Source organism: Amphibalanus amphitrite, unplaced genomic scaffold (assembly GCF_019059575.1).
Source record: "Amphibalanus amphitrite isolate SeventyFive unplaced genomic scaffold, NRLGWU_Aamphi_draft 000014F_arrow, whole genome shotgun sequence".
NCBI lineage: Eukaryota > Metazoa > Arthropoda > Thecostraca > Balanomorpha > Balanidae > Amphibalanus > Amphibalanus amphitrite.
Window position 1 is genome coordinate 1,500,454 of NW_024881510.1, and position 22,959 is coordinate 1,523,412.

A 22,959-nucleotide genomic window follows, 5' to 3' on the forward strand; every position below is an offset into this window, starting at 1 on the left:
CTTGGTAGGCCCGGTGGATGTCACTCATTTGCGAGTGCAAGGTCCCCTGCACAACTTTTCCGGTTTCTGAGTACGTTTATTGTTTTGCATAACATTTATTGTATATGCTACCAAACAGACATATTTCACGTATGTACATCGCTCTATTTCCCAAGGCCGAACAATTTATTTGAAGCTTTCAGTGATTGATGTCTGGGTCAGTTCAGTTCAGAGACACACCAAAGGTCACCCTCGACATGGCTGGGCCTGGGACACGGAAATTCTTCCAGTGAGCATCCAAGATGAATGAACGGAAGAAGTAACTTGGTTCGAAAAAATATGTATTCAATAAACATGTAGAATTTGATACATTCGAGGTAATCAAGCCAAATAAACATCTTAATATCAATCGTGATTAAAAGAGCTCATGGAGCGAGGCCGGGGCGCATCTACTCTGGGGCGAGGGTATGTCGGAAAAGGGCGAGGAAAAGCGGCTGACTGGCTCGAGGGCGGCAATGGCCGCTGTGCGGTCAGGCCCCCGATACCCCATTATCAAACGGAGTCACTAATACATCAGCCAGATGCACCAGCTCACGCTCCGACGGCTCGCCAAGCTAAGGCACAAACCGCCAGCAGCACAGCGCAGCCGGCCGCGTAAACCATCGTAAAGCAACTACCGATACCGAGCGTGCATGGAGGCGGCCGCCGAGTCGGCCTCGCGGCCCGCTCGTACAACCAAGTATAACAGCTCTCTCATCCATGCCCACTCCTGAGATGCACATCCGTTGCGCGCACCCTGCCCCGCTCACCAGTCGGAGCAAGGGCGCCCACGCACCGCGCGCGCAGCTATTGCGGCCGACAATCTCTGCTATGAAGCGGCCAATCTCTGGCGGCGGGCGGGCGCGCGCCACCCGGCGACGTCCATCGTTACCGTCAGTGTCGACACAGATCGCTAGGGGCGCCGGCATCGCCCGCATCACAGACAATCAGCGCCCGCAGGCGGACCCCCGCAGGCGGACTAGGAGGCTGGCGTGCGCCATCTAGCAGCACTTGCCGCCCGTGTGGTGAGTCTGTTTCTCCTGCGGGAACCGGTCGGGAATTTCGACGCTGTCTCGCCCCGGCGCCTTCGCCAGTATCGCGTCCGCCAGCTCCATGAACGCCCGCTCAATGTTGATGTTGGCCTTGGCAGACGTTTCCAGAAACCGAATGCCGTGCTCACGTGCGATCTGAAACATTATGAAACAGTGTCCTTAATTATGTCATATGCAGTTCAACTCGGACTATCGGTTTTCTGCATACGCCCCCGCCAGGGGTAGGTGGTAAGCGGAAAATCCTCCTCCGTTGTTTCGCTCCGTATCGAGCTAAACTTCGCGAAAAAAAAGACGTGCGTGTGCCTCGTTACAAGACGCAGTGACAAGCACTTAATTTTAGTGCCTCAGGTAATATAGTGGTATTCTATGAGATATATATGTTTTCAAATATAACCTTATGTTAAATGATTGCGAAATGCAAAAGGTTCCAAAATTAATTACAAAATGAATATATTTCGGACACTGTCCTTCTTCAGTTCAGAATTGCAAATTAAATTAAGGTTATATTTGAAAACATATATATGTCATAATGCTGTTCATACAAGTACTTCGCCATTTACTTGGTATTCTATGAGGTCTAATGCCTGGCGCAGGGTTCAGCTTTTGGTAATCTGGTATAAGTTGGTAAATAACCTGGTATAAGTTGGTAATCTGGACAGCTTTTGGTAAGTAACGTCGACAAAAATGGCTGCAGAACCGCGATTTTGGCACCATCATGTGCGTCACGCTGAGGCGCGTCGAATCTTGAATGATACATAGTTTCAACTGAGAAAGGTCAACTAAATGTGTTGACCTCAGGTCAAAGTCATATAAAAGCCACTCAGGTCACGAAGTTGGTCGAATTGTCAAGCAAGGTCGTGTTTTTTTTTTTTTGTTATTTGATTCGGCCGGTATATCGGAATCCAACAGTGGCTTTCCTCAAACTCAAATTGATCGAAAGACATCAAATAACAATATCAGATGACATCAAGCGATCCTCGTGACGTCATGACATTTTGCAAGGTCCACAATGCCAAAGGAAGGCAATGGACCTTGGTAGTTGCTGTAAGTGAATGAAATTTAAAGTAATCACGATCCTATGCGCTTAAGATAGTCGTCTACATCTCCAGAACGGCTGGGCCGATTGCGCCCAAAGTCGATTACGCCCCAAGTCTGAGGTACCGATTAGAAACGGTGGTCCGTACAAGGGTCGCACAACCCTTCAGTGTGGGGTCTCAGTTTACACGTGCGCACTTCGCAGGGGGCCGGTTCTACATCACAAGCACGACTGGGAGGATTGCACTCAAAGTATCCAGTGTTAGAGACGACAGAGTAGATCAGTTTTTGCGGAACATCGAACCTTTCGGCGTCAAATTCCGCGAGCGTACAATTCAACCCGTCTTAGAAGTTCAAAATCTAGGGGTGGTCTTTGATCGCCACCTTTCCTGGAACGCCCATGTATGTACATACAAGAAATTACGCGCAAACACTTGCCGGTCCCGTAGCTCAGTTGGTTAGAGCGTTGGACTCCTCCCTGTGTACGGCAACAGCAGCCAAAAAAATCTCGACAAGATTTAAAAGGTGATTAACTTTGCTACTCGTGTAGCATCAGGTCGAAGGAAGTTCAGCCGTTCAGCGAAGGTCCAAGCGGCGCTGGGGTGGCTCGATGCGGAGGATCTATTTAAATTTCACACGCTCGCATTGCTCCACAAAATTTGCATGTATCACACATCAGTGTCGCTTTCATCCTCACTCCAAACAAACCGTGAAGCACGAGAACGGAGCACTCGACACGACGACGACCTGCGTCTGCCACGTGTTCGGTCGGAGGCTGCGAGGCGCCGGTTCTTGTACCGTGGACCGATGCTCTACAATGCCCTCCCGGTGAAAATGCGTATGATGACAGTCGCCAATTTTAGCCACGCTCTCAAGTGGGTTATTAACACGAGGGAAGCGTAGGAATGCGTGTTTTACTGCTAGTCACTTCCTGTCGTCGTCATTATTGTCTTAGTTTATTTATTTCTTATGCCCGCTTTAGCTTGTGTGCGTATTAATAGTTTGAATGTCTTTTTTTTACCTTTTGCGCTCACTCTGCCGGTTTACTGGTAAGTGATATCACCAAATTATCGCCACCTACCGATTCTCCGCGCTCCTTGGTGATCATCCGCTTGTCTTCCACGTCACACTTGTTTCCCAGGATCATCTTCTCGACGTCCTCGTTGGCGTGCTGGGGGCGAGGGAAGGGGCCGTGAGCCGCTAACATCTCAGTACGAAACTCAGCCTTACGTGTAACGCGTAACCGCCTCCCTCTTTTCCGTGACTCAATGGATGTGACAACAGCTTCATAAATTGCCACAAATGTTTTATAAATGATCAATCAGGACGTTTCCATGACACACAGCGAGCTCAAGCACGCAATTTGTCTCGGAAGGACTTTCACAGCGGCTGAGAAGATGGTTGCTGCCAGCTGCGTCAGCGAAACACTGGTGGCTAGGTGACAATGTCACTCGGTACTCACGTCATCAATATTCCTCAACCACTTAGCAATGTTATCAAAGCTCTTGGGGTTGGTGATGTCGTACACCAGCATAATGCCCATGGCGCCTCGGTAGTAGGACGTCGTGATGGTGTGAAACCGCTCCTGGCCGGCTGTGTCCCTGGAAGGAGGAACGAATCAGCGTTCAATCACGCTCATCATTCGGAAACTGCGATAAAGCACAGAGGCTCCTTGGCCAAACTGAATGGACTGACAATGCAGAAACCCACACTTAGCAGATAGTTTAATACAATAAATTATGCCTAAAAATTTTGAATGGAAGGACAGACAGAGCCCCTACTAAGCAGAGCTTTTTGCATTGGGCCCGACCTCTACCGGCCAATCGTGCTATGGCAATGCCTGGTCTATGGCAGAATTATGAGTTTGAAACGTAAACAAACGTAAACAAAGGTACACACGTAGCCGCGTAAGGCCGGTCCCTTCACCGACTTCGGCTGGCTTTAGCGTGCCACCAACCACAACCATACCCGTCAGGACCACGAGCCTCATAAACATCGGGCTATATCCCATAACGTGAGTGGAGTTATTCATGAAAAAAAAACGCGAGCAGTTCCGACTGACAAATTACGACGCCAACAACTGCAAGAGTTACAATATAAATTTAGCATCCATTCAAAGTCAAACTCAATCTGTTCTGCTCACTGACTTCATCCAGCAGTCACGACTGCAACCAGGAGTCTAAGCACCTGTAGCACTATAAACTTGAGACCTTACCTGTCTACCAAATGCATTACAGCCCAGGCTAGACACCAGTGGGTAGTTTTCTGACATGTGTCAGGAGATTTGTAGGGAATGAACATAAAAGTACTGTGGGAAGAATAACAGATAAATGTGATGCGAAGTGGAGTCAGAGTTGAATTGGAAAAGTTGAGTCAGTCAGTCACAAAAAATCTGTCAGCTCTAGAGACCATGCAGAGCTGCAGAGTCCGAGCTGGAGTTAGTCACAGTCAAAAGTTTTGTTCAGGACAGGGTCAGAGTTAGTTTTTGAAAGTCAGAATTTAAGTCAGAGTCACTGAAAATCAATGGACTCCACAGCCCTGCTAGAAAGGGGTCCTAGTTCTGAACGTCTGTTGGTCTAAACTTTACAAAGTTTAATACCTATTCCACCATTTTCTTTTTTTTTAATTGAACCTTTCAATCCATGTGCCTACAATTACAACAAGCAGTGAAACATAATTTAAAAAAAATCAAGCATGTCCAAAAAATCCAAAAGGTAATTACCCATCTGGCATGCAAAGCATGCCAAATTGACTACCTGCATATATGGAGAGCTTACCATATCTGAAGCTTTATTTTCTTCCCTCGCAGCTCAATTGTTTTAATTTTGAAGTCAATACCTGAAATGAAAACAGTTATAGCTCATTACAATAAGTTCCTCACCCTGATTCAAAACACAGAGCACCTATATCAAAGTTCAATACTTCATGTTGAGTGATCGTGTTACAAACAAGTGCAAACTGAAACCATGGATGAGATAATAATGGATTGGTGTCTTGGCAGTTTTTGGCGACATTGAGCTCAGGCCTGCCATCTAGCGGGAGAATTATCGTAAGTTAGGAGCAAGCCGAGTGAACGCCGATGATTAGCATTGTGACACATGGGAGTGTGGTGTGGTAGCGGGCTTGTTGTGCAATTTTTCAAAAGGTTATGTCTTTATATGCCAGTAAAAGCGAAGAAATTAATAGATTTATGTGCAGGGTCAGTAATAAGATAAGCAGTTCCATGTTATTTCCTCATTAAATCGTGAAACAGGGAGTTATTGGAGACTTCGCCAGCACGTGTCGTTTTCGCTATTTTTCACATGAGTTTTACTTGGCCTAAATCAAACAAATTGTTCGATCAAAGAACAAAACGAACGTTAAGTACTATCTATAAGTCTAATGAAAAAGTTGAACGGAATTGCTAACGTCATTGCCGCTCAATATGTCATTCAAGACGCTCTATGAAAAAGACCCAACCAGTGCTGCGTAGTCGATGAAATTTCAGTGACTTTGGCTCCAACTCCGATTCCGGTATCCAAATATCGACTCCGACTCCTCCGGGCAGAACTGTCGATTCACACAGACTCCGACTCTGACTCGACTCTGCAGCCCTGGTAAGTCTGTGGAGTCGATGACTTTTCGGTGACGTTCGACTCATACTCCGACTACAGCTTTTGAAAATCAACCGACTCCGAGTCGGAACAGAGCCGCTGGCTCTGACTACAACTCCGCAGCCCTGGCCCAAGATAGCCGCCTAAAACAACTTTGATGCGTGATCTTCTTCGTACATTGTTAAGGTTATATTAAACAAGGGATGGAAAAGGGAGACGAAGCCTTCACAAACAAGGATCTCCTGTTGCGGATCAATCAGCTGCTGGAACAGAAAGGCATAAACACCACGCATCTTATTTCATCGGTTTCCTAACGACTCTGCACCAATGATTATAAGCACTGATCAATGCAGTGCGAGCATCGATGTGACATTTGTGTACCAAGTTTGAGTGTTATCCGCCCAGCCGTTCTTGAGATATGGAAGCGGCACCCCGCACGTGCGCACGTGCAGTAGCACCCTCATAGTGACACATGGAGATGCATTGGCCACTGTGTGCCTAACTATTGACGAAGTGTAACTGTAATGGGCCCAGCCATTGCGGAGTTACTTTATGTGGAACAATTTCGACGCCCCTAAGTTCGCACGTGGCACGTGCCGTAACAATAAACTAAGATGAAGAAAATCAAGCGAAATTCGGAGAAGAAGGACTAAGCCTACCAAATATGTATGACATATTGCCAAACTGCTGTACCATTGTGAGTAAATGACCATTGAAAAGGTCGCACAAGCCGATGGGACTGGGCGTTTCAATAAACACCGTCTTACGCATTTTATTTTCGTTATTATCTAAATGCTGCTTGACATTTTTGGCTTTCAAGCATTTAAGACATTTTTTATCGTCTCAAGTCCAGTAAGATTACCTCCAACTCGTGGGAATATGCACTTCAAGCCAACTAACACACCACACCCACGTGTGTCATAATGCTGGGAGATGGCGTTCACTCGGCTTGCTCCTAACTTACGATAATTCTCTCGCTAGATGGCAGGCCTGATCCCAATGTCGCGGATCCCAATGTTAATTTCCACGAGACACCAATCCAGTGTTATATCATCCATGCTGAAACTTTAAACAGGAACATAAAATCAAATAAACAAAGTACCTCAGATTTTTAAAAAGAAAATTACTCACACCTTACCACTGACACTTTATTTGAATTCATAACAGAATAATACCAAACACCAGAACACATTGTGGTTGGCTTATCAGCAATGCATTTATGCCAGATGAATAAATTCAGCTTTCAGGCTTTACCTAATGGTATGGCTTTTATAGCTTCATGAAAAGTCCTTTAGCTATGCCTGTCAGGATGTACCTAACACCAGTATCACTTATCAGTAAGCAATGGCCAAACCATCACAATCAGCCTGACCATAATCCACAAAAAGGGTATCATAAGGCACACAATTTTCAAATTTTCTGAGCTGCTGCTGGACTCAATAAAGACTGCAGTCTCAACATCAACATGTGCAAATCCTGATGTTTTTTTTTTCATCACATTGGGATTTCCAGGGAAAAAGGTCTTATAAGAGGCAGGTGGAAAAGAAGGTAAATGTCAAGATAAAGGGTTTTAGTAAGCCTGGCATCCCAGGAAGATGCCAGATTGGGATGGCAGAGATATATAGACAAAAGCAAACCTAACCTGACCTAACCTGCCAGTGCCCTTACCTACAAACCTACAACCTACCCTACAAACCTACAAACCAACAGACCTACAATCTACACTGGTATCTGGCATCTTCCTGGGACAACAGGCTTACTTGTACCAGATAAGGTCCTAAGAAGATTTCAAGGATAATTTTATCATATTCTTAATTATTTGATATACTGCATCAAAAATAATGCTTACATGGCTTGTAAACAAAAAGGAAAAACACAATCAAACCTGGCCTAACCTTACCAACTTACCTAACAAACCTACAACCTACAAACCAACCAACCTACACCCTAACCTAACCTAAAACCTAAAATTTCTGCTGCATATTCATATTAACAACGTCACAATTGTAGTTTGAATCTCACCTTGACAAATACTGAAAAGAAGGCAGGCTTATTCCCACCTTTGTTAACATTTACCAAAGCCTAAGCAAATTGTAGAACAAGAATAGGGCATACACATACCTTAGGTACCACTCCCAAGCTAGCATTAAATCAACATCAAGAGGGGGCAGTCAACACTAAAAAAAAACAGCAGATCAAAGTGCTACTAACACTTTTATATGGTTAAGACGTTACATGTAGTAAAAATAAGCCTTTTAACCCGCGCCCCAGTGGCGGTCTCAGCCAACTTCGCCCTAGTGGGGGGGGGCATATGTTACCACCCACCTCTAACTCAAAAACTAAGAGGGATAGAAAGACGCGGTAAAAAGCAGTCGATAGCTCTCAATGTGTACGTTTGAAAGTATTTCAGTCATTTTTCACCTTAGAGCAATATTGGGGTCACCAGAGGTCATCAAAGGTCAAAATTTGCCAATTGTCATGATATTTTTCAGAAAACATGCCGCTATCTCAGGAACTATGGTAGCTAGAAAAACGCATGGAACAGCAAACAATAGCTTTTGAGCTCTTCTTTTGAAAAGGTCATTATCAATATTGACCTCAGGTCAACAGTTTAGCCTCCAGAGGGCAAAAACTGCAAAAATAGCTGTTTTTACGAAAAGTGTTTTTCGACAATAGCTTTTGACTACAAAAAGCCACGGCATTTCTATTGCCAGAATCGTGTTCCCCTCGCCGAGACGCGTCGAATGAGCTATAATTTGACCTTGAAAGGTCAACTTGAAAATTTGACCTCAGGTCAAGGTCATGACCTGACCGGAAAAGGTCATGTTGCATATCAGTCGATGCGTCTCAACAAGACAAACACAATGAGACCATCCCCAGCGTTCTATCTCTTTCCAATCGCGAGTTATTGGCAAAAAAACTGTTTGTAGCCTCAAGTGACCTCGGATGACCTGTCTAGAGGCTATCAGCAAAAATGACACCTTGGTCATCACGAGTGGACTAAATCATTGTGATTCTGAAATATTTGGACTGTTCCTATGCGTACACACGGATCTAGAGGCATTTTCATTTTTCTCCATTGCCTTATAATGGTAAGGTCACGCCACTGACCTGACCTTAGGTCAGGGATATAAAAAATCCGAGATATACAAATTGTAGGCGCCCATAACATCATGCAATCCACCAAGTTTGAAACCTTTCTGACAAACACTGCAGGCTGGACATGATTGCAAACTTTTTTTTAGGCTTGGTCAGTTAACTTGACCTGGTGACCTGACCTGACATGACCTGGGGTCAAAAATTTCACACATTGTCCAAAATTGATGTACAAAAAGCTACCCCAAGCGGCGCGGCGCTACGCGCCGCGCTTTTTTATTTACACGCGAAAAACGCGACAGGGTGGTAACATATGCCCCCCCCCCCACTGGGGCGAAGGTTAAGTTTTATTCAAACTTGGACCCAAGCCGCAATTGGGAGGGGTCGAGATGGGGTTCATTTTCGGCGCAGGGGGAAGAGAAGCTGAGCGGGCTGGTCGAACGTCGTGTGAAACTCACCTATTGTTGATATGAACGTGTGATTGAAAGCATCATCAGAAAATCTAAAAAGAATGCAGGTTTTCCCCACACCCGAGTCACCAATTAGCAACAGTTTAAACAAAAGATCATAGCTCTTTTTCGCCATGACGGAGGCCCACAACAGTAGTGATGGTCAAGATACTTGTCTGGTACTTGGTACTTGGTGATGCTTGATAAGCGTAGTAGTGTCGTGACAAAACTATTCCACTGCCAATCCTGCAGCTATCTCATAACTCAAGAACTACCGAGCTGGGCTAAAGAAATATCACATCTAAATTATTCCGTCCCGTCTAGATTAAAATATCGGTGCCATGCAAAGTGTGCGATAGTTCGTTTGAGCGACGTTAATTTAATGCCAAGAGAGGCGGGGCCGCGAGTCCCAGATGCCGACCAGGGGGATAGCCGGGTAGCGGCCGCCGTTATCCCGGCGGGCACGCCTTTCCGGCCGGAGGCAATTATACGGTGGACTGGCCTAAGGCCTTCTAGCAGTTTACACACACTGGTTCTCCACCCCACCGCTCCGCACACATAAATCACGCGCTCAAATTTGTCCCTCAAACAAGGGAGATCAAATCAGAGTATGATGAACTCGCGGTATCCCTTGCCCGTGAAAAAGACGAAAACGTTTAGATGACCTCTCAAGTTCACAATGTTTTTGTAGGTCACCACATTCGAAAATGGCTTATAAAACTATTGTTGCAATTCAAATGCAATTACCTTTGGTTAGAACTTAGATCTGTACGTTAGTTTCTTAGTATTAGGATGACTGCAAGGGTGACTGTGGAATAGCAGCGTTAGGAGTCCCAGGACAATAGAGATGGGAAACAGGTTTCAGTGATACTTGTGGTATTTGAAGTAAATTATTCTGTAAGATATTTTCCACAGTTGTTTGTTTGTTTTCATTTTTATTATTCACGCTCAATTGTATGTAAAAATATCAATTGAGAGATGATTTAAAGTTTTTGTAGTACAAAAATCTGAAAATTTCAAATGCGACGTTTGCGGCTCCCACATAAAAAACGACGCAAAACAACGAGAGCTTGATTTGAAACTGTTTTGTTAATTGTGTAAAATTAATTTAAAAGCTAACGAGCTGAACGGTTTAATGTTTAGTTAAGAAGTGTGAAGGACAAGCAACAGATCCAGTTGTTTCAAGATCATTAAATGATTAGCTAATCAACTGTCCTGCCACCTCTAACGGCTTCAGCTTATGAGTTTGACTTCTTTTCATTTTGAGATTTTTGTCATAATTCCAGGCTTTGTATGAATCACAGCTTATTGCCCACGGTGCGCACAAGTCCTTATATACTGGTGTGCATAAATATTTTCGTTGATCACAGGCATTATCAAGGTGTGGTATCACAATCATAGTGTGTAGATCAAGGTGAGTCTGCTTAAAGTTGCGGGCTTGCAGTGATGATGGAGAACAGTCTGCTTACCTACCTACCTACTTATTTCAGAGCGTCAATGCTGCCGCCATTCAATCGCAGCAGGCTGTGGTCACTAGCATACCTGTAACCTGTTCAGGTTTGGTTATATCGTGTGAATAGTGCATGTTTTCTGAGGAAACCTCTTGAGTTAATATTTTGTTTTGGAATGCTTTCCTAAGATTCATGAACACTAAGTGAAATAAAAAGATGTAGTTGCCATGTCTAATACTAATTCATGATTTTTTTTTTTAAACTCACAACTGTCACAAAAGTGTTCACACCATGACGTAAGCTGGTCTGTCTCTGCGCCAATTTCTCAGGACGCCACACGGTATTTATCGCATTGGTTCATAGTATCCATATGCCTAATAGTTCAATGTTTCTCATTTGGGCTCCCTGTGATGTAGACTGGGCTTGGGGACCTCAAATGATAAAGACACTTATTTTGTCCCTCAGTGTCAATGATGCATGCTTGGTGTTTACAGTCCTCATAGCTCAAAGTGCATGTTGGATCCTTCATGCAACCAGATTATCTGTACTTGAGTGCTGCTGGTTGTCAGTTTTGTATGCTGCCAGAAACTTCCACACATGGGTAATATGTGTAAGTTCCTTTGCTGATATTTCTTGGTTCCTCATTGGTGAACTGTACAGACTACAGATAATGTGGATTCAGTCAATCAGGAGTAAAAAAAAAACTCCAGCAAGCTGGGAGCCTGTTGATTAAGAAACATTGACCAAATAGCACCCTGGTTTAATGGTAAAGTTTGGAGCCTCAAGTCAAAATCATCACAGGAGGAAAGTGACATGGTCTTCCTGGACCTAGTGTTGGCATGACACTTTCTATCAGTTCCACTCAAGCTTGAATAACAATGGAGCTCTAACAGAGTGCACTATCCCACTGACTATCCTATCCTAAAACTCACTGCAACTGAGACACCTGTCAGGAACCCTATACATTAGGCCATAAGGGGGACATGCATTCCTTTGTTTGGAAGTGCAGCATCATGCCATCAGCACTGTAGGTATCTCTCCCTCAGCTGTTAGCCTATCATAGGAATTTATAAGTACCCACTGACAATCTAGGTATTCTAACTAAGCAGGTTTATTGTTGAGAAACAAGGGCCAAGGAACCAGAATCGCGCCGGTTCATCAGATCCGCACAGGCACCGCCGGTACGGCTAAATCTGCGCCAGCACCGCGGTAAATCCACCGCCATCGCAGTAAATCCACACCAGTACCGCGTTAAATCCACCACCATCGCAGTTAATCCACACCAGTACCGCGGTAAATCCACCGCCATCGCAGTAAATTCACACCAGTACCGCGATGAGTCCACCGGCACCACGTTAAATCCGCACAGCGGTAACTCCGCACCAGCATCGCGGTAAATCCGCACCAGTACCGCGGCAAGTCCTCACTGGTACCGCGGTAAATCCGCACCAGTACCGCGGCAAGTCCTCACTGGTACCGCGGTAAATCCGCACTAGTGCCGTCGCCGTGGTAAATCTGCACTGGCAATGAGTGATTCACAGAGTTCTATAGCCTTGGATTCATGCTGGCTGGGAACACGGGACTGACGAGATCTCGTCGGAGTTGCTGTACTGCAGTCTGGATTCATGACGTTTATTTCAATCAGAACCATCGGGTGTGTTTAGCAGTGTCTGTTCCAGAGGCGGATCCAGCTCAGAGGTTTGGGGGGGGGGGGGGCAAACCATAAAAATTTATCGATTCTTTCCATGCATCGCCCATAGGCGTAATGTTAAAATCATGCCGTTTGGGGGGGGCAAATGCCCATTTTGCCCCCCCCTGGATCCGCCACTGGTCTGTTCCCCCCTTTTACAGGCTGATCAAGATGTCTGTTGATTCGTCTGCACTCTTGGCTTCGGCGAGGCACGAGAAGTCGCTCAGTCTGCTCACCACCCGCTTTGTATCGCTTCTGCAAGAGTCCTCTGACGGAGTGCTGGATCTGAAACATGTAGGTCTTAGCTTTCTCAGTTAAAGGAAACAGTTCACTTTCCTGAAACTAGTATTTTGCTATGGATTTATGATTTATTATGCTCAAAATGATCAGAAAATAAAATAAAACCTTTTTGTAAAAACAATTATTTTCTATATTTTAATATAGGACGAACTATATTCTATGTAAAATAATGTTTGACGCGGAAGCTTATTACGCGTTGACCAATCATATTGCGTAGTTCAAACCTACGCATGCTGCATTGGCTGTAAGCAGCATGCTGATAGGCTGACGATGACGTGGCTGCATTCCTGTGCAAGGCACACATTCCTCTGCAAGGCACTCTTTTCGGAACGAGAAATGGAATATCTTCGTCTAGGGTGATCGTTGAGCCGTAAAAGCTCCTGATTTGTGCTAGTCTCAGCTCAAGCTACGAAACTGCTATTCCAGTTCAAAACCCCATGTTAAAAGTGAACTATTTCCTTTAACTTGTTTTGCGTCAGAGCAACGCGAGTCTCCGCCTGAAATGCATTAGAATGACATGTTATGTGCTATGACACTTCTACTGTGTCCTGCCTGGTGTGTACTTCAAGCAGCTTATGCTTATAAGCTTGATTCTTCCTGGATGGAGCACATTTTACCGGTAATTATCAGCTATTCTCTTTATCGTCTAAGCTCTAAATGTTATGCTCAAACCATTGATATTCATGCCCAAACTGAGAGCAAAACATTATTTACAGGCTGCTGACCTTCTAGAAGTGCATCAGAAAAGGCGCATTTATGATATCACAAACGTTTTGGAGGGCATCGGCTTGATTGAAAAGACAAGTAAAAACAGCATAGTCTGGAAGTAAGTTGATTCCTGTGATTTTACCGATCACTCAGTGCCAGTGCCAATACGTTCTCACATGCTATCAGTTACTTAAACAATTGCATAACGTTTGCTATTTTTGCGTCAATGCCATAACCATTTACGATCTGTGATTGTCCGTCTCACCGTGCGGAGGAAACCGTTACGTCATCATATTCTCATCGTCGTCACTGCATTGACTTATCCGTTGTGACTTATCCGGATAAGTCACTGTCGTGACTTATCCGTTGTACTATCTATGATTTTTTTCTTCTCTTTTTGCGTCACTTTGAATTAAAACGTGATTGTTTCGTAGGGGTGGTGGCCCTGGCACCAACACACAGGAAGTTCAAGACAAACTGTCGTTCCTGAAATCAGATGTGGCCATGTTGGAATCGAAAGAAGCGCTTCTGGACAAGCACAGACAGGTTGGTCAATATCACCAAGAACACTCCATCCAGCAGCAGCGGTGCCAAAGTGGGATTCGCTTCCGAAAATGGGAAGCTAGAGCATGACATATTCATTATGCATATATCGGAACGTGGCTGGGCTATTGCTGTGACTTGTTGGGCTGGTGCATACGTTTTCTCGGCGTTTTTATAGTCGCTAACGTAAGTGGGATCGATCGACCCTCACCCCCCCCCCCCCCCCAGCTGTCCGATCCCTGAGTGAGTTAGAGCTTCGTGAAAAATGAGTGTATTGCTCGTGACGAGAGGAAGCAGATGGCACGCAAATTTAAGGTCTTATAGGTCATTGGTGGCCTTCCAGGTCAGGTCAGTGACCCAAGTGTCGAGAAAATCGGGACCTGCCTAAACTTTGTGAATTAGAATTAGGGTTCAACTGCGAGATATGGGGTCCTGCTTCTGAATTTGTCCTTCGTTTTGCTCGATTACGATGGGGCTGTGCATCTGCGTAAGTCGGCTGGGCCAGGTCACGTCAACTATCAGGTGTCCCGCTTAATTAAGATTCTTAATAGTAGTTTATCTTAAGCGGCACGCAAATGACATCAAAAGCTTCGACACGTGTCAGGAGCTCAAAAACCAGTTCCCAAATGCCTAAAGGAATGCACTATGCAGAATTGAAAATCAGCTTAAAAGAATGCAAGGCGTAACATGTTATAGAAATTTTGGTCGTAAAATTAAAGTCACATAGGATATCAAGGAGATATGATTTTGATCTGCACTTTTCGTGACCTGGACACCCATTATAATCATGGAACAAATACCATTTCTCATTTTGGTAGTTTTTTTCTTACAACTTCTGGAGACGCACCGAAATGCGCGCTTACATGCTTCAAATTGCCGTAGTAGGTAGCACTACAAGGAAGCGTGCTTGGTCCCGTGTTTTCCGTGTTTTGACCCGTTAGCCCATGACTGTTTTTTTTTTTTTGACCCAATATCCATCTCCTCTCAGTTTGTGCTGATGAGCATAAAGAACATCACCGAAGACCCGAGTAACTACAGCCACGCCTACACGTGGCACGAGGACCTGTGCGGCTGCTTTGAGGGCGACACGCTGCTGGCGGTGCAGGCGCCCAGCGGCACCCAGCTGGAGGTGCCGCCGCCGGTGAAGGTGAGCCGTCGGCTTTCTCAGTTTGCACGACAGTGTATTAGTGTAATCTCATATGAGGTACATGAGTGACTGATGCTGTTCTGTGTTTTAATCAATGCGTGTTCGGTGTTGCAGACTTGTTCATGGCATACCGCGAGGTAGGCGGGCGGAAGTTCTAATTATGTAAAAAGTTAGCAGTCCAATTGGTGTTGTTTCCTTATATATTGCACAGTCCTATACACGCGAGTCGATAGACGCCATATTATTATTTTTTTCCCGACAGGACTCGGAGACCGACAACAACCGGTACACGATTCACATGCGCTCGTCGGCTGGCCCGATTAACGTGCTGTACGTGAACCGGGAGCCGGACGGGGCCAGTCCCACCTCCGTCCAGGTGCCGCCGCCGCCGCCGCCGCCGGCCGCTGCCGGACAACAGGTGAGCCAGCCTCCCAGTCTGTGCCTGCCGTATCGTAGTCACTTTCTCGTAGTTCCTCGCTCAAGGGTTCTGTTTATATAAATAACATGGAAGCGGCAAAGCACAATAGTTTGTTATATTACGATTACTTTTTCCCCTGTGCTAACATTCTTGTCTGCTTGAGGAAAGGTCCTGACAATCTGATCTGACTCGCGATCGTGCGTGCTTTACGCCAGGTGCCGGAGTCGGCGCCGGAGCGCACAGCCCCGGAGCCCGGTGCGCCGCCGGCCGCCGCCTCCAGTCCGCAGCCCGCTGCTGCCGCTGCCGCCGTCAGTCCGCCTCCGACCCCGGCCGCGACAGCACCGCCACCCCGGCACGGTAAGTAGACGCCGCTGGGGCCACAGAGGTCCTCTCAACTTCAGGGGTACAGAGCTACAGGCAGGAGAGAATGCAAAGGCGGTTACTTCGGCACTTCTTCAACATTCATAACGTTAATGACGTATACCTGTAGTTGTTAATTGGTACCTGGAATTGATAATTCATGAATTGTTCAATTTAATGTGTAAATTGTCATGGTAGACTTTTCTAGTGGTGTCTGGTGCAACCAAAGCCCTAAAACTACGGTGCAAGTAAATCCTAACTAACTTGGCAGGTAGTTTGGTACAAGAGGCCTCTGTTCTCGATGTTTAAAGGGACCCTCCCACCTTCAAAAAAGTTAATGAATTGGCACGAAAGTGATGTCGCTCGGTTCAGAAAGAGCGAAAACGAATATCTACCAAATTTCATCGAAAAATATTCACCGGTTTTCAAGATATTCGACTTTTACTTTTGTTTACTTTTTGGGATCTCCGCTGTTCCTAGCGACTTTATTTGAAAGTGCGGCATTTGTTGCGCGCAAAGCAGCATATACCACCGCGTGCTACCAAACGTTTTAATAAAAGATTTAAAAATCGTTAGATCTCCGCTGACGTCACAAATTCTAAGGGGGCATACCAATGCACTAGCCCCTTAGAATCCGAAAACTGCAAGTTTGAAATTCCATATCTCCGAATTAAAGCATTTGTCGATGTTGTGAGTGCCCAAACCGGTATTTGCAGGCCATGGCCACCAATTTGGCTATCTCAACTCAAAACTAATGTTAAGGTGGGAGTGTCCCTTTAATATTTTCAAATTAATGCCAAGTGATACAGTTTGTGTCAAGTTGTCCTTAATTGCCCTCTTCTCATATTTTTTTACTGTTCTGTCAGTTTTCGAAGCTCCGTATTTCAGATTGATTTTTTTTTTTTTTTTTGCTGAGGCCAGCGGATGTAATCGGGTATTGCGATGTATAAAACACTAAATCCCTGGCGACATTCATTATTCAGTAGGGTGAAGTCGTATAAGAGTACGCACTTAGTGGATTTCTTGCTCTCATTTGTTTAATATTTGAAGGAAAGAAATCGCAAATAGGGAATATTAAAGTTCATTGAATTAGCCATCAACCCATGGGGCAACGATCCTTCAGCGTAAATGGAAGTGGTCTAAAACTGACATTTCCTGAACCGTTGCACTTGCGTACTCTTACCATATGGGGTGCGTAAGAGTACGCACGCCAGGCGGGTGGAGTACGCAAGCATATGAACACACACCTATGCAGCTTGCACTGTCCAAATGCTAAACTTCAAACTCAGAAGGCGTTTAAGTTAATTCTGGTATCCAAAAAGAAAAACATAAAATAAATCTTTCAAGTCTATAAATCAGGAAATAATCATGTCGTGTGTTTCTTAAAAAAAATGCACGATCAAAAAGGAGAATAACTCGTATTTGGAAGAATTTCGGGTACGCATCTGCATCACAGTGCTCCATTGATGATATACCTACAAAACAAGCGTCATTGAGCGAAAGATTAATAATTCTATATTTCTGTATATTCGATTTAATGTATAATTCTGCGTACTCTTACCCTCCTGAACAGTGCGTCCTCTTACCGTACATGCAATTCGCGCACAAAACAACCCCGAAACGTTGTGCAAAACTTCGCAAACAGAATATTGCACTGTACAGTATTTCCCCAGATAACCTCACAAGTTTCCCACAACAATCACGGAAATGTACCTTATCTCAACTGCCAAGTATCAAAATTATTGTACCATATCATAATAATATCATAACGCTCGAAAATAATATTCATCGCCTTAAACTCAACAGCGTCGCCGCTCAACGCCCACGTTCCGTTGGTGACATGCACGTACTGGCGGCTTCATGTCACTTCATGAACTCGACAAACCCGCGTTGCTAAGCAACCGAAACAGCTGATGCGTACTCTTATCGCCCGCGTACTCTTACCCGCCCTTACCCTATATTATGCTCTGCACTCCGCAATATGTGAGTCTTGATGCTAACTTTGGAACAAACTGAATACTTGTCCGCCTAGGCGCATTGACACGTGTTCTGTATAGCAATGTTGCTTATCCGCGGGTCCAAGCACTAAGCAGGGATTGTAATGTGGACGGTACCCTAGCCAATACTCACTGAGAGTAACGTGGGAGCCAAAAGGGCGATGAACAAATTTCGTGACGAACTGATTTAGAGCAACGGACGAACAGAAACCTTATCACAGGGAGCAGGTACCAAATATTTGTCCGAGAAAATAGACGGAGTTCAGAAGTCAGACGGTGTTGCGCTTCTTTGGACGTTGGGTTTATCACGGATTTATGAGATTGTGGTAAGAGAAGCGTAACGCCAAATAATTGAGTTCTCTGGACAAACGGATATAAGAGATTGTGTTGAAACGTACCATGGACGGCGGAACTTAGTAAGCCAGAAATAATATGCTGACGTGGTCCTCACAGCGTTTATTAGCCGTCACTCATACTCCACACGTCAGTCCTAGAGGTTGACGCTGTAAGCGGCGTGAGTATGATGCTGTTGTGTTTGGAGCGCTCCCGCCGGGCTGCCTGTCCGCTGCCGGGCCGCGCGGCGTACTGACCGCCGCTGACCGCGCCGCCGGTCGTCGTTGTAGAGCCCGGCGCGGCCGACTGTCTGCTGCCTGCCGTATCCTGCGGCCTCTCCCATCCGGACGTGTCCACTCCCGTCCCAGAGCCCGATCCCGGCGAGTTCCGTGAGTACCTACCGCGCGTGCTCGACGCTGTGTGTATGAGGGAGAGATACTGGGAATTTCGCGACGTGATTAGGTGTCTTGTGTTAGGTATCTGAGCTTCCAGCAGTAAAAGTAACTTGTTATTTAGGAGCTCAGTGGGCCGACGCAAGATAAATTAAGACTACACATACATTGTCCTAGGACATAATATATTGTGATTGATGTATTGGCGTAATTATTCTCTTACGTAATGTCCAGAAACATCCATTTACTATTTCTAACATTTCCTTTACTAATGTGTTTCACGTTTTAGTGTGTGAGGATTGCCTCATTTTTGTCATTACCTTCCTGCTCCTTTTTCCGCAGGACCAGCCTTCCATCTCACACCTCCGGCGACGGACAAGGACTTTTGGTTCAATCTGGAGCCGCACGAGGGTGTGCTGGATCTCTTTGACGAAATCAACTGGCCTCAAGGGCTATGATTCAAGTCGAGCTCGGGTCTGTCTGAACGTCCCCGGTTCGTAAGTGGTGTTTGAACTTGCTATTCCAGCAGCAGACCGGGTACGGTGTTGGACGGTGCCTTGTCATATGTTGTGTGCGATGTGATACGTTCGCCGTTACCTACACGTGGAATGTCGGTTCAGCCGGTGATACGACCCGCGGCGCTACGACGAAGGATTGCGGCGTGGCTCCCCACTCTGGGTGAGGGACCTTCGCGTGGGAGTTGTGTTACCGATGGTTGGGCGCGGACAGGCTGGTCATGGCTGATATCGTTTTATCGTCGGCATCTGTGCAGTGCCGTTTCGTATGGTTACACAAGTGACCATTTCGAACATACGCAGTTACCTAGAATGTTCAATCACTTCCATTTCTCATTGTCATGTTAGTCACGAGAGCGCAACATCAGCGAACATCGTTATTATTGGGTACAAATACAGTGCTCCGTGTGCTCATGCTGAGTTTTATTAATCTCGTCTACAATTATGTTCAGCGTGAGGATTGTATGAATGTTAGGAAATCCAAAGTCGAGAGGCTCTTAGTGCATTACGACTAGAGTTGCAAAGTTTCCCTACCGCATTACCGGCATGCCGGTAATTTTTCACTACCGCAGGTTTTTTTGTGGTATCTGGCATGTATTGCCGGTAGCATGCCGGTATTTTTGGTTTTGCACAAAAAAAAAATTATTAGCATATGATTCAAACTTTGGACACTAAGAGGAAAATGTGGCATCTCTTGTAGGGGTAAACTGGAATCAACAATGCAGGTTTTTTAGTATGCCGGTAATTTGGTGGTGTTTTTGCTTTGGGCGTGGTAGCATGCCGGTATCCCCAAAAAAATTTGTGGGGCGGGGCGGTGCCGGTAGCAGCCTTTGGGGGAAATTTTGCAACTCTAATTACGACTAAGATCAGGTAAATATGTGGATGAAGTACAAAGAAGATTGACTTTTGAATAGCATAAAGTCGTATTGATTTCTAGTGCTCCATGCTGCTTACTGAATAAGGCATCCGTCTCCTAATTCGATGGCAAATGCAGCGAGTTCTCCCACGCTAGGGCCGTTCATTAATCAGGACATAATTTGGTTGGAACTGCGAGTGCTGTTACCTTGACGACGAATCATCTGGCTTCATAGAATTCAAGGCTTCAGGACATCACTCTCGCTCGATCCTATCACTCTAATCACTCTCACTCACTCCAATCACTATAGCAGCTAACTCGATCCGCTTGCACAAGCTGCTGGATTGTGGTCGGCGATGCTGCTCTCGCTGATTCACGCTTCTCGCTGAGTCACGCTTCCGTGGTTGGTTGACTCCACGGCGCTCGATGCTTTGCCCGGCGCCTGGACTGCTTACTATGGTCACTACACATGCATCTCCGTTGAAGAAATATCGGGAAAATAACCAATTATGTTATCTTTACATGTCTGGGCACGGCCGTTACTTGGTACGGCGGGTCTCGTCTGTAAAAGAATGCTGAAGTTTTTAGAGATGGTCTGATTTTGCCAGCTGGGTTCATCCTTCTCGATTGTTTAATTCTCAGATATTTTTTCTCATTTAATCCCCCAAAAATGATATGTCGCCAGTCGCATATCCGGCATTGGTGAACCAATGTATAGCATAGCGGTCAATTTATATTGGCATATTTCCTATTCGAACGTTCAGGTGTTTACACAGTCGGTCTTTTACGCGAGCCGAGTTCATTTAACTTGTAACGGGGTCATCTCCTTTGACCTTATCGGTGCCACACGGTTAGAGCGTTGGACTCCGAACACTGTACGATGGGAGCTCCGAACGGTGCACTGTCGACTGGGCTAGAAATATGAATACGAGTATAGTGCATGCATTTTTTTTTTCTCGAAATGTTCAGCTCGACTGCCTGAATTTCTAATGGGTGATGGCGACTTTGACGAAGCGACCCTTTTCCTTTGATCGAAGAAACTAAGAGCACACTGGATGAACTGGATGAAGAAGGAGCGGAGCTTCCCTTGGTACTGACTGTGCATTTTACGTAGTTCTTGGCGCCATACTTTCTGAACTTTTTGATGTCTTCCAAACCGCATTTTTTTACAAAAAGGTTGACATTGTTAATGGGGTAAATTATCTCCTTAAATGTGTTTTGTTGTGGCAGGCCTGCTTCACTAGTGTTACCGTTTTATGCCAGTAGGTATTAAATTTAGTTCTCCCTGTAGATCATCACATTGTCGTGGAGCAGGTTTTCGATCCTGTTTCGATCGCCGGGCGACATGGGGTCCTGCGGCTCCTCGCACGTGGGCAGCACCTCCAGGAACAGGTGGCAGCGCACGGCCTGCGCCGCTGTCGGCTGCTGCGACAGCAGCAACGCCATGTCGCGCTTCAGCGCCGCGCCCCAGCGGAGGCGCTTCTGGCGCAGTCGCTGCGAGGCGGTGATTGAGTGCGCCGCGGGAGCGGCCTCGGCTCTTGGCTGCCGACCTGTCGGTCTAGTGGAGGGCCCGGCACCGCCGGACACTCCCGAGGCAGCGACAGGCTCAGTGCACCTCTCCACGTCTCGGATATCTTCGGAACTGGTTTTACCGTCCGTTTCCTGGTCAGTGGGCGGCTCCTCAGCTACTTCTGATCCAGAACTGTCGTGCTGAGTTGTATCCGGGCCCTGTCCGGATACTTTTAAAATGAATTCCTGCTCTCGTTGGGGTGAGCTGGTTTCGTCCATTATGATGTATCATGTGTTTGAAAAGGGTATGCAGCTAAGACCTCAGATTTAGCAAATAATGGATACTTCATGAAGGCTGTAATGGTTCAGCTCGGCATTGGTTCGAGACCGTGACCAAACCGAGACTATACAATCGAGTCATTTATTCAAGGCCCATTTATTCATCGTTTATGTTCGGGCTACCACATGATTTATTATGACGGGCACCTTTAGCTCAAATGCTAACCGACGCCCGAGTTGATGGTTTCAGACCTGCCCCACACGGGTGCGTGTTTCATACGGTACGCTGCCTTGCGGCACGGTATGTCGGCTTAGTACGGTGGACATCACTACGCGCTGCGGTGCGGCACGCATTGGACGCGGCTCAATACCGCGAGATGCAGCGGGATTCCAACGTCAGGGTGCTTGAAGGTCATCAAACGCCGAATTTTCCTGGCTATATTTTTGGACAGGACGACGCACAACTCGTCAACCAGTAGAGTTACAATATCGGAGGAAAGCGCGCGCGTTCCATGGCTCCAAAAGGAGCAGGCTCCTGGCTAAGACTTTATCGCTTTTGCCATGAAACCCGCGCACCGACGGGGGGGGGGGGGGGCGGATATCCGCCCCCCCTGAGGTTTTTCGCGAATAGCGGGAAAATCACGCGCCGCGAAATTTGGTATGACTATAACCTCATCAATTTTAAACATGGTGTGCAAGTTTGAACCTCCTACCTTTTAAGGTCAGGTCACCAGGTCACTTTGAATGACCCAACCTCAAGTCACTTTTTTGCAACTTTGTTACCGTGCCAGAGCTACAGTAGATGTCGGAGGCCTTTGAAAGTCGCAGGATATTATAAGGTCATTAGTAGCTACAATTTGTATATCTCGGAATTTTGATATCGGTGACCTAAGGTCAGGTCAATTTCGCGATCTCCCCATTATAAGTCAATGGGGGAAAAATCAACTCCCTGTTTTTACCACTAAAACGGGTCGGAATGGCCCCATATACCATACATGACTTCATATACGATCAACCTTCACTACCTTGAGGTCTGTTTTGCTGTTGGGCAGCTGTGAGGTCATGTGACGTCATCAAAGGTCACCAAAGGTTTTTGGCCAATAACTCCGTACAGGAACAAGATACAGACGCGTGGATGGTCTCATTGTGTTCAGCTCGTCAAGACGCATCGAATGATATACATGATGACCTCGAGGTCACGTGACCTGAGGTCAACCT

At 46.0% G+C, this 22,959-nt stretch overlaps 2 protein-coding genes across 8 annotated transcripts; one reads left to right on the forward strand and one right to left on the reverse strand.

Moving 5' to 3' along the window:
* Positions 1–302: 302 nt before the first annotated feature.
* LOC122384720 (ras-related protein Rab-10-like) lies at positions 303–9,892 on the reverse strand. Its single transcript, XM_043372398.1, has 5 exons — positions 9,253–9,892; positions 4,883–4,943; positions 3,568–3,706; positions 3,187–3,276; positions 303–1,205 (listed from the first exon to the last, which is right to left on the reverse strand). The coding sequence occupies exons 1-5, from the start codon at positions 9,377–9,379 to the stop codon at positions 1,020–1,022; spliced, it is 603 nt and encodes a 200-aa protein (XP_043228333.1). The 5' UTR covers positions 9,380–9,892; the 3' UTR covers positions 303–1,019.
* Positions 9,893–10,156: 264 nt separating this feature from the next.
* Positions 10,157–19,511, forward strand: LOC122384689 (transcription factor E2F5-like). 7 transcript variants are annotated; one of them, XM_043372350.1, is made up of 9 exons: positions 10,157–10,657; positions 12,546–12,678; positions 13,401–13,510; positions 13,827–13,938; positions 14,924–15,082; positions 15,345–15,500; positions 15,716–15,857; positions 18,481–18,579; positions 18,925–19,511. In XM_043372350.1, the coding sequence occupies exons 2-9, from the start codon at positions 12,556–12,558 to the stop codon at positions 19,038–19,040; spliced, it is 1,017 nt and encodes a 338-aa protein (XP_043228285.1). In that variant the 5' UTR covers positions 10,157–10,657; positions 12,546–12,555; the 3' UTR covers positions 19,041–19,511. The 7 variants fall into 7 exon arrangements, with proteins under 7 accessions (XP_043228285.1, XP_043228318.1, XP_043228267.1 ...); XM_043372332.1 differs by having other exon boundaries at positions 10,280–10,487; XM_043372359.1 differs by lacking the exon at positions 10,157–10,657 and adding an exon at positions 10,764–10,800.
* Positions 19,512–22,959: the final 3,448 nt, after the last annotated feature.

Coding starts and splice junctions, on each gene's coding strand:
- LOC122384689 (XM_043372350.1), top strand. CDS start 12,556: ATGTCTGTTGATTCGTCTGCACTCTTGGCTTCGGCGAGGCACGAGAAG. Junction 15,083..15,344: donor AGGTGCCGCCGCCGGTGAAG/GTGAGCCGTCGG, acceptor TTTTCCCGACAG/GACTCGGAGACCGACAACAA. Junction 15,858..18,480: donor AGCACCGCCACCCCGGCACG/GTAAGTAGACGC, acceptor TCGTCGTTGTAG/AGCCCGGCGCGGCCGACTGT.
- LOC122384720 (XM_043372398.1), bottom strand. CDS start 9,379: ATGGCGAAAAAGAGCTATGATCTTTTGTTTAAACTGTTGCTAATTGGT. Junction 3,707..4,882: donor AAAATAAAGCTTCAGATATG/GTAAGCTCTCCA, acceptor TCCTCCTTCCAG/GGACACAGCCGGCCAGGAGC. Junction 3,277..3,567: donor GGTTGAGGAATATTGATGAC/GTGAGTACCGAG, acceptor CCTCGCCCCCAG/CACGCCAACGAGGACGTCGA.